The 17,213-nt window shown below is 38.5% G+C and overlaps 1 protein-coding gene across 3 annotated transcripts in view; it reads left to right on the top strand.

The window, feature by feature from the left end:
- The window catches only part of DNAH5 (dynein axonemal heavy chain 5), a 326,976-nt gene that overhangs the window by 250,580 nt on the left and 59,183 nt on the right, over positions 1-17,213 (top strand). For all 3 annotated transcript variants that reach the window (XM_066243771.1, XM_066243781.1, XM_066243766.1), the window contains 5 exons: positions 6,397-6,628; positions 7,755-7,869; positions 8,115-8,291; positions 12,680-12,883; positions 14,458-14,637. In XM_066243771.1, the coding sequence (XP_066099868.1) occupies positions 6,397-6,628; positions 7,755-7,869; positions 8,115-8,291; positions 12,680-12,883; positions 14,458-14,637 (908 nt within the window). The remainder of the gene's footprint in view (positions 1-6,396; positions 6,629-7,754; positions 7,870-8,114; positions 8,292-12,679; positions 12,884-14,457; positions 14,638-17,213) is intronic.

Genomic DNA, 17,213 nt, shown 5'->3' with positions numbered 1-17,213 from the left:
TCATCCATTTGCAAGGAGAATTTTCTTGTTTTCAGCTTTTCAGTTGTTTTTCAATATCCTCACTTATTTTGTCTATTCTTCTGCTAACAGTATTGTCACTGAGTGGCATAGCTTTTACATCTTTGTCATCTTTTTCAAGAACCGTTTTAAGAAATGCTGATATTGACGATTTTATTAAATTCTCTCCTATAGTGTGATTTTCTCCAGTTTTAGCGATGAATAAAGAAATTTGATAACTAGCCTCAAGAACACGATTATTAGTTGAAGTATGAGCAGTAAATAGAGACTTTAATGTTCTTTTTTCAAAATTTTTCTTTAAAGTTTTAAAGTAACTCAAATCTGAATTTATATGAGCACTATGTTTCACCTTCAAATGCACCTCAAGACGACCTTGTTTCATTGATTTGTTGGTCAAACATTGCTGGCATAAAAGACAAAAAGGAATCCGCTCATTGTGAACAGCGGGTATGAACCCAAATTTTAAATATTCCTCCAAATATTGACGAGTTTTTTTCTTGCTTGCACCACTCATTTTACTATGGGCTATAAGAAATAAAAATAAAATCAATTAAAAACTAATATTAAAATATGTGTTAAAATATATTCAATGTGACATAGAGTAAACGTATACTAAAAATTCATATTTATTTAAATGTATATAACACATTTACTACACTACCACCGCAAATCAAAAGGTATCTATATTTTTTCCACTTGACAAAATTTTCTGGAAAGTTATGCTTCTAAAATTAAAATTGTTGTGCATGCACTATTATAACCCCAATAATATTTATAAAATATTATTGCTTTCTAGCCCCGATGCAAGAAGTACTTAATAAAGAGTTTAATATTGATAAAAATAAAATCAAATACTTACCAATTATATCTATACAATATATATATGTATATTTATTAAATCAACGAGCTTTTACAACAGTTTTGACTGACACTTATTTCAAATTAACACCAACTGAATGATGTGAAACACTATAGAAGTTGCGATGGGCCAATTAGGTGAGAATAACTGCGTTGTTTAGCGAGTTTTTAAAACGTCCGGGGTTCCCCATGGCAGATGGCATGCTCCTCGGTGAACCCAGAATGAAGTTTACTTGACGACGCCAATCACCCAGTTGATATTTTGGTCTCGTCAAACGAAATTATACTTAATAATTATTTACCGCAATTATTTAAGAATTGCATTTTTTGTTAAATTTGGCACCGATATCTAGCATTGCATTTAAATGGCCTGGGGCAAAAGAGTTGAAGTCGTGTTGAGTCCATTTTCAAATTGCCCCCCTTAACTATCGAATTGCCCCCCTGTGGGGCATGGGCCCCATGTTGGGAAACACCGGATCAGATGGTAGTTCCAGTGTCAGTTTATTATGAAACTCCGTACTGTTTTCTATACCAAATTATATTTCCACTATTAGGGTACATGAGTTTCCTCTTCTCTGTAATCTTACCAACATTTGTTATTTTTTGGTTATTATTATCCTTTTTATAACAGCCATCCTAACAAATTTGAGGTGGTACCTTATTTTGATTCTGACTTGCATTTTCCTGATGATTAGTGATTTTGAACACTGTTTAATATACCTATTGGCTGTTTGTATGTCTTCTTTGGAGAAATTTCTATTCAGTTCCTTTGCCCATTTTAATTAGCTTACTTTATTATCATTATTAATTTATTTTTCCTATTGTGTTTGTAAGAGTTATTTTGGATATTAATTCTTAATTAAATCCATGGTTTGCAAATATTTTATTCTATTTCATAAGTTGCCTGTTCATGTGTTGTTTCCTATACTGTGCTTTTGTTGCCTGTGCTTTTGGTGTCACATCCAAAAATGTCATTGACAAGGCCAATGTCAAGGAGTTTCCCCACTATGTTTACTTCTAGGAATTTTATGGTTTCCAGGATTATATTTAACTCCCTTTTTTTTTTTTTTTTTTTTTTTTTTAGCAAGAGAGACAGAGAGAGGGACAGATAGGGACAGACAGACAGAAAGGGAGAGAGATGAGAAGCATCAATTCTTTGTGTGGCACCTTAGTTGTTCATTGATTGCTTTCTCATATGTGCCTTGCTGAGGGGCTAGACTGAGGGACCACTTATTCATGCTAGTGACCTTGGGCTCAAGCCAGCGACCATGGGGTCATGTGTATGATCCCACACTCAAGTCAGCAACCCCGCGCTCAAGCTGGATGAGCCCACGCTCAAGCTGGTGACTTCAGGGTTTTGAACCTGGGTCCTTTGCGTCCCAGTTCTATGCTCTATCCACTGCACCACTGTCTGGTGAGGCTTGATGGTCTTATAAATGGAATTGTTTTCTTAATTTTTCTTTTGGGTAGTTTGTTGTCATTATAGAGAGTATTTTTGTCATTTAAATGTGCTCAGAAATTTAATATTATATTTGTAGTATCTTAATAACTATAATTTTATATATATCTGAATTTGAATTCACTGAGTCTTGATGAAGCATGTAAAGAAAAATGTACTTAATTTTATGTTGTAAAGTTCTGTCTTTCCCAACATTTAATAATCTTCATTTTTTCAAATCTTTGCTTATAATTTCTTTATATGGAGTTGTTTTGAATTAATGTTTTTCTAAACATCTGTATTATCTTTATTCTGGTGGTCTTCTATTTCTTAATGAAACTAATTCCAAACTCACTACTAAATCAATTAACTTCATTTTGATTTCTTAAAGTTAAAGATAATTAGTAATGTTCTTCTAGATTCTATTTTAAACTAGCACACAGTTTTGAAAATAGGCCATCCTCACTTGAAAATAAAGTCTCAAGCAAAATCAATTGCATATATTTGGCAAATGTATTTTTTTCAAAGAAGGCCACTTTATGTAAATCACATGATACTCTTTGAAAATTATTACTTGATTTATACATACAGAATTTTGTTCTTATAGGATCTGTGTCTGCAACTGCTCACAACTGAGGGTATAGCATAGTGAGAATGAGGAACTGTACACAGTAATCCCTCAGAAAGTAATACAAACCACAAGAGTACCCATGATTTTCCAGGAAATTATCATATTTTTCTGAAGCTCATTAGTTAGGTTATATATATATATATATATATATTTATTTTTATTTTCCTGAAGTGAGAAGTGGGGAGGCAGAGACAGACTCCCACATGTGCCTGACCAGGATCCACCCAGCATGCCCAACAGGGGGCGTTGCTTTGCCCATCTAGGGCATTGCTCTGTTGCAGCCAGAGCCATTCTAATGCCTGAGGCAGAAGTCATGGAGCCATCCTCAGTGCCTGGGCCAACTTTGCTCCAATGGAGCCTTGGCTGTGGGGGAGAGAGAGAGAGAGAGAGAGAGAGAGAGAGAGAGAGGAGAGGGGGAAGGATAGAGAAGCAAATGGGCACTTCTGTGTGCTTTAGCCAGAAATTGAACTCGGGACTTCCACACACCGGGCTGACGCTCTACTGCTGAGCTAGCTGGCCAGGGCTCTCAATTAATATTTTTGAACTTTGTGCATCAATTAAAAATGTTTTCTTAACATGCTGAAGATTCATGTATTTGAATTTCTAAATCATAGTGACCTGGATATTGGAGTTCATCATGCTTGGGCTAGGAATTCCAAATTTGCCACCCATAAACAAACTTCTCTGAGCCTCATTATCCTTATCTACAAAATATACATAATAGTATCTATTACTTATGGGTGTTATAAGGATTAATTGATATGGTTTTGTGATATCTTTTAAGATTAGATATGCTTGCTATCTGAATATATCAGTTAATGTATTTGTCTGTAAGAGAAAACCAGAAGAGTAGTGGCTTAAACAAGTATGTTTTTTTCTTTTTCTTTTTCCTGCTACCAAGAAAATGCAGAGTTCATAATACAGGACAATGCGTTACCCGGGATCTTGCTCATTCTGTTTGCGGTCATCCTTAGGGTGTGGCTCTTATAGCCTCAGGTGTCTGCAGCTTTGCCTTTTTATTTTATTTTATTTTATTTTATTTTATTTTATTTTATATTTTATTTTTTTTATCAAGTGAGAGTCAGGGAGGCAGAGAGACAGACTCCTCTATGTGCCCTGACCAGAATCCACACAGCAAGCCCTGTACCAGGCAATGCTCTGTTCATCTGGGGCCACTGCTCCATTTCTCAGCAACCTGGCTATTTTTAGTGCCTGAGGTGAGGACAGGGAACCATCCTCAGTGCCTGAGGCCAACTTTACTCAAACCATTAGAACCATGGCTGTGGGAGGGGAAAAGAGAGAGAGAAAAGGATGAAAGGGAGGGGTGGAAAAGCAGATGGTCACTTTTCCTGTGTGCCTGACTGGGAATCAAACCCAGGACTTCCACACTCTGGGCCAGTGCTCTACCACTGAGCCAACCAGCTATGACCTGAAGCTTTGCCTTTTATCTGAGGACACGATTCTTCCCCAGGAACTTTGTTTACATGTTATTGTCCAGAACAGGGTCACCCCTAGTTACAATAGTTTGGAGAATCAAAGAATTTTAGTTGGATAGATTGCTATCCTGAGGGAAACTGGGATTCTTTTAGTAATGAAGCAAGAGAGTAACTACCGAATAGGCAACCAAAGTGTCTTCCTTGCTTTGTTACTTCAGTTCTTTTAATCCAGCTGAAGTGGAAACTGGAGGAGTCCAAAATTCAGCCACTGAGCTCAGCGGCCTTCCCTCTATCCCAGACATACTTTATTCCCCATAAAATGACATGAATACACAGTATCAGGTAAAATGCACAGCAACCTCAGACACCATTTGAAGCTGGGCCCTAACACTGGCACTGCTGCCTTGGTGATTGGATACTGAAAATGATGGAAGGGTTTTTCATGGCCTCTCTTCTGAGTCTCAGCAGGCTTGGGTCATCCTAAAAGGAAGTTCTGATTCCTTATATACCACCTTGCATCAGAGATTGTGGGACTATGGGAAAACATACTTTGAATCTGTCCCATTTTTTTATATTCTCTTTGACTTTTTGGAGAGACAAGAAGACAACTTGCTACATAAAGAAAAATGTTACCATTATTGATACTCTCTGTTCACATAGGAAGAAATACAATTATTACATGGTGAACACATAGAAGTTTTCAGAAAGTAGGGACTTTCTTGAAGATAGCTTATAATGCCAAGTAAAGCACATGTCTGGCATGTAGTGAATATTGAACCTGCTGTGGTAATGCCTACAAAAATTTTTGTCATAAGTAAGAATGGTTTCTATGTTTTCGGTGCCCAGACTTAAACTTCCTGTAATTTAAACCATCTTTTTAAGACGTCTGAATGTCTTAATTTATTGCCTTTCAGTGTGTATGGTAAGCTGTATTTATAACCATGTCGATAAAGAGTCTCTAATACTTATATAGACATAAATACTGCCCCTCAATTACCACATTGATCAGTTGCTAATGGTAAGATGGTACCATTCTTTATTTCTTTATCACCTGATAGGTTTGTTCATTTGATTATTTCTATTTATCTTCCTTTTTATTGGCCATATTTCTGTTTGCAACTCGTATGTACATTATTCAATATTTTAAATATTTTTACAGCAAATCCATAGGCCATTTTTTCTGAGATTCATAAAGATGGTTGTGATAAGTTTGAACTGCATTATATAAAGCCCTTTAAGTTCCTTGGTGTTGAGACCAAGTACCATCCTCCTCTTTTATTCCATGGCACCAACCCAGTGGTGGCTGAGCAGCAGACACTTAATGTGTCCGTGGTGATTGATTAGCTCTGACTTCATGGCCCACTGTTATAACAGGAAATGCTGTCTTAGAATTGGTTCTGTGTTAGACACAGTTGGGAAGATAAAGGTCATCAACTGGAGATTTTTTACCAAGATATTTTTAAAGGATGTTGTAAATTAGAATTGACCACAAATAACCAGCTGCTACATATAAGAACAAGTTGGCCTAGGCATAAAAAAATTATTGGCAAACATTCACATGCCAAATGCAGTGAGAGCCTGGGGAATTAAGGGTATGAAAGGTTCTGAGTAAAAAAAAAAAAAAAAGTAAATGAGATTTTTAAATATGAGTACCAGCTGGGTACTGATTTCTGAGTTATTTGAACCACTTTTTTCCTTATGTAAACCATAAAACAGGCTGGTTGCCAACCAGAACCTGCAGCTGTGTGGAAGAGACTTCTTTGCATGCGTACTAGAAAACAAAGAATGATGATAGACTTAAAGTCTATGATCACTTTGTACATGAAAGGGAAAATAAAATTATTAGTGTTATAGGCCTGGCACCAAAAATGTTGACTTTTATCTACCTAGTTGGGGTGATAAAAATGGTATGGAATCCTAAGAAATTTCTAAGTCTTTTAACTTAGACAATCTGGTCAGTTGACTTTTACAATGGTAATTCATCTTTCACATGCTGGCATCTTTATTCTTTCTAGTGTCTGAACACTTCCTGTCTTCCTATGACATTGATTGCAGTTTGGAAACCAAGAAGGAAGTGGTCCAGTGCATGGGCTCCTTCCAGGATGGGGTAGCTGAGAAGTGTGTTGATTATTTCCAGAGATTCCGACGTTCTACCCACGTGACTCCCAAGTCATACCTCTCCTTTATTCAGAGCTATAAGTTCATATATGCAGAGAAGCATGTGGAAGTGCAAACTCTGGCCAACAGGTAAGGGTGAAGTTCAAACACAGAGTTATTTTAAAGTAATGGCTCTTGACAGGGGGCAAATTTGTTCCTAGTGAACATTTTTTATTAAAACTCAGGTGGTGGAGGAATGAAACAGTGCTACTGGCTTCAAATAAGTAGATGTCAGAGGTGGTCCTAAATGGTGCATAGGGAAACCATCACCTCAAGAGTTCTTCAGCCCCAAGTGCCAGTAGTGCTAAATGCTCCTCTCAAGCATATTCAAAAGATAATGGTTGCTGGGACTTTATTCCTGCCTAACAGGATAAAATATTGCCAAGTTATTGTGTGGCCTACCACTTTGTCTAATACTGACTGCACAACTTAGAAATAGCAGATCTGGAAGGAAGCTGAGAACCCAGACATCCCCCCTCTCTCCTCTGGTCCTTCTCTACCACCCTTTCCGAAAGTCTAGGATAGTCTGTCCACGGTGTATGTTCATTGCATAGTGAATACCCTACTTTGCTGAAGTTTGTTCCAGATTTCATTCTCCGCCTGCTCTTTTCTGACCACTTTTATCTTCTGCCTGACTATGGCCAGAGTCAGCCAGGGTTGTTACGTGGCTGGGGTGGGTAATTGGACTAGGTGACTCTGGGCTCCAGTCCTTAACACACATTACTTCAGATGCAGGTTCAGCTATTCCCTTAACCATGCTGTTCTGATGGCTTTAAATTCATTTCTACTCTTGATCCCAATCTTTCTTCTTTTAACCTCATTGGCCTTTTTTCTGAAAAAGAGAAGTCATTGATTTTCCTTCCTCCATGATAGGACTTTTAAGCATCTGAAGTCTGTTGTCATTTAGCTAAACTTCGTTGGCCATGTTACCCGCATGATATGGATTCTAGACCCACGGTTGTTCATCATGGCATGCAGAGTACTTACAGCAGGTTCTCTCTGTCCAGACACAGTTTATGGAAAACATATAAATGCCTTCAGGCTGGAGTCAAGCCTGGACCTATAGAGCCTTTTTGTCCAACCCTGGTGGGTTTGCTATTTGTATATATTCTCATTCTTCAAATATGGCCATTATGATCTAGAATAGTAGACCACTTGGAAAATGTGGCCAAGTATCACAACATTTAATATTGCTCTTGTGGATTTTTAATCCCAGAATGAATACTGGATTGAAGAAGCTGCAAGAAGCATCAGAGTCTGTTGCAGCTCTGAGCAAAGAGCTGGAAGTGAAAGAAAAGGAGCTCCAAGTGGCAAATGACAAAGCCGACACGGTGGGTGGACAGTCACACGTGTGCCACATTCATTTTGAATTCCCAGTTCACACATGCTAATGATGTATGTATAATCACTAAGTTATAGTCACAAACGTGTAAATTACTTATTTCTGTTAGCATATAGTGCTCTTAGTTTTATGTATGAAAAGTTGTATAAGTGGACAAAATCAAGGCAAAAATGTGCCTTTTCAGCTGGGTCTTTGGTAATTTTTGATGAAGTGCTTTTTTTTATGTTGAATTAGGTCTTAAAAGAAGTTACAATGAAGGCACAGGCTGCTGAAAAGGTCAAGACAGAGGTGCAGAAGGTGAAGGACAAAGCACAGGCCATTGTAGACAGCATCTCCAAAGATAAAGCCATTGCAGAAGAGAAACTGGAAGCAGCCAAGCCAGCCTTAGAAGAAGCAGAAGCAGCCCTGCAGGTAAATCTGTGTGATGTAACAGATGCCAGTTTAGGGACAAGGGGGAGGACTAAGAAAAGATGAGTAACAAGAGGAAGTGCTCTACTGCTTCAGACCAAAGTTCTCTCCACAGGAACAACTTCAAGTAATATTTTCTGCTTATAGACATTATTAGCTCTTTATAGATTGTGCATGTGCTGCTTCACATCTCCTATCCTCACTCATGATTGATTGAGGGGCAGTGTCATAGCATGGCAGTCAAGAGTCCTGGGTTCTCATTTCCAACTCTGTCACTGGTGAGCTATGTGACATTGGGAAAGCCACATCAAATTGCTACAATATCATTTTCCCCTTCATTCCTTCAGGACATTGGAGTGAGCCTGTAAGACACAACAATCTCTGAGTTTGTCTATGAATTTTCCATTTGAAGAACTACTAATCTCAAGTAGCTCATTAATATCAGCGTTTGAGCATGCGTCCAACACTATTATGTAATGTAACTGTGTGGCAATAACAAATAGTGAATAAGAAAGGAGGTTGGGGTATGAGGACATCTGATGAGTTTGGTGAACAAGACCACACCTTAAAGGGCTGGTCCAGTTTTGTAGTTTCAATTTATGATTTTTGGGGATTCAATTTAAGATTGCATTCACTTATGCATCTGTGGCCTTATGTTATTGATTCCTGGCCTAAAAAGCTGCTGGAGAAAGGAAACATTGCTGATCTGTCCCACTTCTAATTTAAGTTATGTCACCTTTGAAAATGTAATTATTATTATTTTTGTTTACCACTTCCTTAGCATGCTTCATGAAACATTTCTGAATTATTTGATCCAAGTTAAGTCTTTAAGCTTTCTGAGTCAATATGCAATATATGAATTAGATTTTGCCTTCTCTCTCTCTCTCTTTTTAATCTTAGTGAGAGGAGGGGAGGCAGAGAGAGACTCCCACATGCTGACCAGGATCCATGCAGCAAGCCCGTTAGGGGTAATGTTCTGACCATCTGGGGTGCTTGCTCTGCTGCAACCAGAAGCACTTTTAGCACCTGAGGAGGAGACCATGGAGCCACCCTCAGTGCCTGGGGCCAACTCTCTCTAATTGAGCTTTGACTGTAGGTGGGAAGGAGAAAAGAGAGAGAGTGAAGGAGAGAGAGAGAGAAGCAAGAGGGGGAGGGATAGAGAAGTAGATGGGCACTTCTCCTGTGTCCCCTGACTGGGAATTGAACCCAGGACATCCACACACCAGGCTGATGCTCTACCACACAGCCAATTGGCCAGGGCCTTATCTCTCCAACTTTTCTTACTGCACTGGCACAGGACATGTCTTTCCTTGTTGCTTAATGATTTTTTCATGTCCTGGCTAAATTGTTTACCTTAGACCTTGAAGTCTTCCAGGGTCTTCAGTCTGTCAGATTGGTGGGAACCTCATTCTCCTAAAAAAACTCCCAACTTATTGAGGTATTATTGACATGCAAAACCTGTACATGTTTAATGTGTAAAACTTGATGAGTTTGGGGATATGTATACATCTGTGAAACCATCAACACTACAAGGCTATAGAAATGCCTATCACCTCCCAAATATTACTTCTGCTAGCTTTAATGTTATTATATTTTTGTGGTAAGAACACTTAACATGAGATATACTCTCAACAGATTTTTTTTTTTTTGTATTTTTCCGAAGCCGGAAACGGGGAGAGACAGTCAGAGAGACTCCCGCATGCGCCCTACTGGGATCCACCCGGCACACCCACCAGGGGCGAAGCTCTGCCCACCAGGGGGCGATGCTCTGCCCCTCCGGGGCGTCGCTCTGCTGCGACCAGAGCCACTCTAGCCCCTGGGGCAGAGGCCAAGGAGCCATCCCCAGCGCCCAGGCCATCTTTGCTCCAATGGAGCCCTGGCTGCGGGAGGGGAAGAGAGAGACAGAGAGGAAGGAGGGGGTGGGGGGTGGAGAAGCAAATGGGCGCCTCTCCTATGTGCCCTGGCCGGGAATCGAACCCGGGTCTCCCGCACGCCAGACCGACGCTCTACTGCTGAGCCAACCAGCCAGGGCCACTCTCAACAGATTTTAAGTGTATAATACAGTATTGTTAAGTATAGGCATTATGCTGTAGAGTAGATCTCTAGACTTTATGTTGTATGACTAAAACAATGGACCCTTTGACCATCACCTCCTCATTTCCCCTTCCCCAATTTCCTGGAAACTACCATTTTATTCTCTGCTTCTGTAAATCTAATTTAAGTTCTATGTATAAATGAGATCGTATAGTATTTGTATTACTGTGTTTAGCTTATTTCACTTACCAAAATGTCCTCTAGGTCCATCAATGTCATAAATGGCAGGATTTCTTTTCCTTTTTCTAAGGCTGAATTATATATACATACATACACACATACACATACACATACACATACAGAAAACATTTTCTTTATCCATTGATGAACATTCAGGTTGCTTCTATATATTGGCTGTTGTGAATATTGCTGCAGTGAATATGGAGATGTGGATATCTCTTCGAGGTCTGATCCTTATCCTCCCCCCACCTTTTTTAGGCTCATAGGCTTCTCTGAAAGTGTTTGATTAACAGAGAGGAGACAATAATAATGTAAAGGAATTTCTAAACCTTTACTGAATTCATGATACCTAAGGGATCATAGAAATAGAGCATATTGCATCTCAGGTCTTACTTGAAGACCTGCATTTTCCCAAGACTTAAAAGGCTTAACATCTCTTTTAATATTATAAAGTATTTTTCCATATCCTCCTAATTTAATGATGTCTATCACTAAAATTTTCTGCACTATGTAATCATCAGTACAGAAATGTGTGGGTACAGGGGGTGAGATGATAGGATGTGTACAAGAGAATTTTAGTAATTTCTTTCATTGGTTCTGCTTCCATATTATTGCCACTTTTGGGAGCTTTTCCAGTCTTGAAATATGGTACTACCAGTGCATACTAAGGAAGCTCTAGGTGTATCTAAACTCTAACATTCTGGCATCAGGGTACATAAATTGATACAACAAATAAGGTAATAGCAAAGAATGTGTCTCTTCTTATCTCAATGCTAACCTCAATGTAAACATGCAAAAGGCTTCCAGATGTTAAATAACTATTATATTGCGGTGATTTGTGGGAAATTATATAATGATCATATTACTTTGCTGAGAAAAGAGAATTTCAATACTTAGCTGAAATAGGTTGAACTTTATATATAACCCTCTCCCCAACTCTTTTTACCTGGGTACTGGAACATAATGAGCCCAATCCTATTTGAAAATTCCCCTTTCTATAGCTAAGTAAAATAAGCATGTTCAGCTTTTATATACCATATAGAACTTTAATTTGACCCTACTTTTCACATTGGCTGCTATTATATTTCTCTCCTTCCTTTTAGAGCCATACATCTCAGATAAACGTTTAATGTCTTTTCTTTTTAACTACAAATTCTCCTTCACTTCCAGCTGCCTAGCTTTCACAAATACTAGCCTATTGAAACTTTTCAAAATATATAGATACATTCCTAATGATCAAGTTCAGTGGGTTTCTTCTCTGCTTTCTCGGTTCTTGGAGGAAAGATGACTAGCTTTGATGAGAAGGCCATTGGGCAACTTCTTTTGGCAGAAGGGATGCAGATGTGAATAAGATGGAAGGTTTCAAGATCTGGAAAGAATAGATGTGCACTATTTGTCCTGGAAAGGGGACTGTATCATATTCTTATATTTAATATTTCCCTAATACTTATTCCATAAAGAGTTTAAGGGATAGAGCAATTATTATCAACCACAACGGTTCTATGTGACTATTAAATAATTTACGCTATTAGACACTCTGTACTGGAAATGGAACAGAACTTTTCTAAGAGCTTAGTAAAATTCTTATTGCTCAAGTTCTGTCATTTAAAGGTCAGTTTCCAGCTAAGAAACCGCTAATTATTCAATCTGTCAGCCCTGGGGCTACCCACTAGTGTCAGTCCACTGTGACAAGTCAGAGTTGTTTAAGAAGAGAGAGACAGATTCTTGACCTACATAACTAATGAGTCAAAAAGCACTGCAAATACTGGAGTTTTCCTGGTTGAGAATCCCTGGTATCTACATAAGTGCTGACTATTCTTTTTCCTTTCAGATTACACTCTTCTGTTTTCTGACACTAAGTGGTCTGCACAGTTTTAGGGAAGTCACAGCTCCTTATCTACTCAGCAGTGTTTCTCTCCTCGTTGTCAGTTTGAATTAGAAACATCTGAATTTTTGAGGATGTGGGTTTCTTTGGGATTAAATATGCACCTAGCCCCCACGAAGGCATCTAACCTAAAAATGCTTTTTTCCCTTTGCCAAAATCGTAGCTTTTAGAGATGAAAGGTCTTGTCTGTACTTTCTCACCTGAGATTGGATGATAACCTTTCCCCCCCCAGACTATCAAGCCTTCGGACATTGCCACGGTGCGCACGCTGGGCCGACCCCCTCACCTCATCATGAGGATCATGGACTGCGTGCTGCTGCTGTTTCAAAGGAAAGTCAATGCAGTGAAAATTGACCTGGAAAAAAGCTGTACCGTTCCCTCCTGGCAGGAATCTTTAAAACTGATGACTGCAGGGAACTTTTTACAGAACTTACAGGTTGGTAGTTCAAATTTTTATAGCTTTGTAGAATTTCTTTTATATAAAGTATGAGTCATTTATGAGTAATTTATCATTTATATATTTATACGTATCTTCTCCCATTTTCAGCCTCAGCTGTTCATTGCATTGATGGTGTCTTTTGATAAGCAGATGTCCTTAAGTTTTATGTAGTCCAATTATGAAGTATTTTTCTTAAGTGCTCTTTGTGCTCTGTTTAGGAAATCTTTGCCCACCTTTAAGACAGAATAAATGCTTCTATGTTTTCTTCTGGAAGTTTTATTGTTTTATCTTTCACATTTAGATCTTGAGGCCACTAATTGGGAATATCCAGCCCATGTCATTTCCTAAGTGATAACTTTAGCATTATCTTTCATTCAGTTTTCAATTGAACAATGCTCAGTGGCTACTATAGCTAAATCATCTGACAGCAATTATAACAATAAGTAGCTCATGAAACTAGTGGGCCACACAGACTTGCTCCCAACAATTACAATATCAGACTCTATGTTGTGAGTGCCTCTGTGAAGGATGTGAGGTGGACTCTGATTGCATGGTAATGGTGATGGGAGTTTTCGCAGATAAATGTGACAATGGAATTGAATTCTGGCAAGTGACTGGGTTCCTGCAGTATATATCTGGTGGCAGAGCAGAAGTACGTCTTGGAAGCTCTCTTGCAATTTGCCTTTTGTCACCAACACCTTTCTATCGTTCTCAAATATCCTTCCGGTTTTTCTTCTGGCTTCACTCTTGCAAGTCTTATTAAAGAAACTTGTGTTAAAACAGGTCTGGATGAGATTGTGTTCTACCCTTCATTACGTATCTTCTGTGAAGACTTGTTTCACTGAGTTATTTAGGTACTGATTTTCTTTCTACTTGGGAAACATTTAATCCTTTAACTGAGCAGACATCACTTTTAAAAGGTCCACTTTCATTGTTTGGTCAGTATTTTCTCTTGATGTAGGAAAGCATTCGTACCCGTTTCTGCTACTATTTAAAAATTTTTATTCCTCCCGAAGATAACAGTTCTCTCATATTTTTGATAGTTCTGTGATTAAAAATTAATTCATCACCCTCAGGGCCCAGTGTCTAAGTTATTATCTTCATATTTCAGACAAGCTTAATAGAACTTCTGTCTGAATGTATTAAGGATTCAGTTGCTGCTGGATGCTAAATATATATGTCCTTAGGCTAAATATCCCTCTGTGTATCTGTTTCCCATTGTTGATTTTATGGGTTTGTAATTCACCTACTTAGGATTAATGACATGAAAATTTTATTGCTTTGGAAATTCTAATAACCTTATTAGTGTTCATCACTGAAATAGTTTCCTTTTTCCTTGGATCACAGAAAATTTATGTATGGTTGGTGTATCTTGTTCGGAGATAAAGGGTGTTCTGCCATCTTTGCCGTCATCGCCATCATTGCTTACTCCGCTTTCACTGGTGGGACTTTTGCCTGCTATCCTCAAAGACGTCATTCGTCCATTCCAGCATTCCTCAGCATTCTGAGCGTAAAGTGAACGTGACTTCACGAGAATATTTTAACTAAATTTCACTCCTTTTTTTTTGTAGCAATTCCCAAAAGACACAATCAATGAAGAAGTGATAGAATTTTTAAATCCTTACTTTGAAATGGGCGACTACAATATTGAAACTGCCAAACGCGTATGTGGGAATGTAGCAGGTCTTTGTTCCTGGACCAAAGCCATGGCTTCCTTCTTTTCTATAAACAGAGAGGTGCTACCTCTGAAGGTAAGCCCTCTGGATAGAACTGCACAACACGTGCCTGCAAAGGGTCTCTAGGTCAACCGGCTTATTTAGTCTTTTCACATAGTACGGTGGTTTTCAGCCTTTGGTATTAGTATATTCAAATCCATGGGGACAGCAAGCAACAGAGAGACTGCACACAGGATGTTTCTTTCTTCTTTGTAAGCCTGCTCCAATTAGGGTGCTGTGAGCCTTTAAGCACGGACTCTCTGTAGGGGCACTAATCTATGTGGACTGCTAGATAGTTTCATACACATTGACAGCTTCAGGAAAAGGAAGCACAGAAAACAGTAGCACAGAATCCCCTGATAACGTCCAAGATCTCGTGCCTATGAAATAGGCAGGGTGGACACGTACGTAGTCATTGGTGGCTGGTCTTGGTTGCAAGGCATGACATGGTACTCCCTCTCCTCTTCTTTATCCCACAGGAAAGAAACTGAATGCTATCTATTGTTTAATGTGATTTGAGGATATGCCTATGTTTTCCTTTGAGTAATTGCATTTTTGCACCTCATTTGTACACAGACTTCCACCATTCAATAACACCCAGTCTCCTGCAGATACAGAGGCAACTACATGTTTTGTAATGGGATACTGATGCCTAAGAATCATACCTTGTGGGTTGGTTGATTGCTTTGCTTTTGTATGAGTCTGATCTCTTTCAACTATCAACAAAATCTATAAACTACCTAAGGAGATTAATAATCATAATAGAAATAATCAAGAGTAGAAAGATAATAGGAACAGAGTTGCAAGTGCCATTTTATGATTTAATTATTATCATGCCAGCACCATTTATTTCGCTGTGGAAGCCCCTTGTGGTCCTAGGACAACCTTAAAAGGAAAGAGACTCATTTGGCTCAGAGACTTTAGAACAAATAATTGATGTTGTGCCATCTGATGTTATGAATTTGGGGACCATTGAAGGCTCCAGCATGGCCCCAGAAATGACATTCTGATATTGACTAAATTTTAATCACCATCTCAAGTGTGATGTACAGGGCATCCTTTGCTATTTTTTTCCAGCATACATATTGTCTTTAATGAATTACAGTTGAATTCATGATGAATAGTTTTTTATTTTATTGTGGTTATTTTAAATAAAATGAACTAAACTCAGTAAGAAATGGTGGCATGCTGAACAAGGCTTACCTAAGAACGCAGAGTCTTCTCCCTTATGTTTAGGACATTTCAGCCTCCACCCAGCACCAGGACAATCTGGACCCTACAGTGCAAAGTGAAGGGAACACCATCAGAAGTGGGGACCTTTTACTTGCTCCTGGAACCTGTACTTCTCTTCCTGATAAGTCTGTTCTGAGGGGACCCTCCTATGTTCTTAGGAGTGCCCAGCATGTGGAGTATTCATTCTGTCAGGTCCTCCATAATGGCAGCCAGAAATGTACACACAGTCACACAGACCCTACACATTCACAGAGTAGGGAGAAGTGGAAGACGAAAGGAGTATAAGTTACCATGGGGTAATTTTCTGTAATATGTTAAAAGAGTACAAACCAAGGCCTTTAACTTCTCTATTCCTGGAGAGGCTTTGCTCACAAACTGCTGCTTCCTAAGTGAGGACGGGTTAAGAACACTCATTAAACTCCAGTTGAAACCTCTTTAATGCTAATTGGTAATGGAGACACATAAGGGTCATTCTTTTTTTTTTTTATCTTACAACCCCTATAAATGGACCAACTGACTTCTAGTAGTGAATAAACTTAAATATTAATTATAGCAATAGCAATTTAGATTCTGTTCAAGTTCATCATAATGAGATCACTCCTTGAAAACTATGAAAACCAGTACATATCAGCTCATATAAACAGACTATTACAACCGTAAAGCCTTAAATATTGAACACAAATAGTAACAATAACAATATCTATTATTTACTGAAACCTTGTTGTATGCTAAGTTCCAAACTTGGGCTTTTACATATGTTATCTTATTTAATCTTCATACACACCAACACACACACACACACACACACACACACACACACACACAGAGGCAAATCCTATGAGGGAGTTTTTCAATATCCAGAGGAGAAACTGAGGCTCCCAGAGTTTAAGTACCCTGAACAGAGTCCTGCAACTCCTAAGTGAGCAGTTGGATTTGAAAAATTCTGTACATTTTAGTCATCAACTTATGAGAGCTTCATTTAAAAAAAATTTGAGTAAAGTCTTAGAAAATATTCAAAATCTTTGGGGCTGTGATAGCTTGCCATTATTGGGTGGCATTAGTAAGCTGACTCAGTGACTTGCTCTTCTTCCATGTTGGAGCTGTGGCAACAGGTGCAACTTAGAGCAGAACTGAAAAAACGTGTTCCAAGAGTCAATTTCTTTTTAAACTGTATTTTTTTAAGCCATGCTTTTGCCTGTCATTGGTATTAGTCAGTTATGGAACTCTGACTTCCCTTAAAGAGTTATTCTGCCAAAATTTGGAAGCCTAAGTTTTTTCAGATAGGAAAATAGTTTATCGCAAATGACTATGTGGAAGAGAACCTTTTCTTCTCTAACACTGTAGAAAGAACATGGCTTTCATAGTGGATGTTCCCACTA

Source organism: Saccopteryx bilineata, chromosome 1 (genome assembly GCF_036850765.1).
Source record: "Saccopteryx bilineata isolate mSacBil1 chromosome 1, mSacBil1_pri_phased_curated, whole genome shotgun sequence".
In the NCBI taxonomy this organism is placed as follows: Eukaryota; Metazoa; Chordata; class Mammalia; order Chiroptera; family Emballonuridae; genus Saccopteryx; species Saccopteryx bilineata.
Note: the sequence above shows the minus strand (reverse complement) of the source record. Positions and strands in the feature narration are given on the sequence as shown.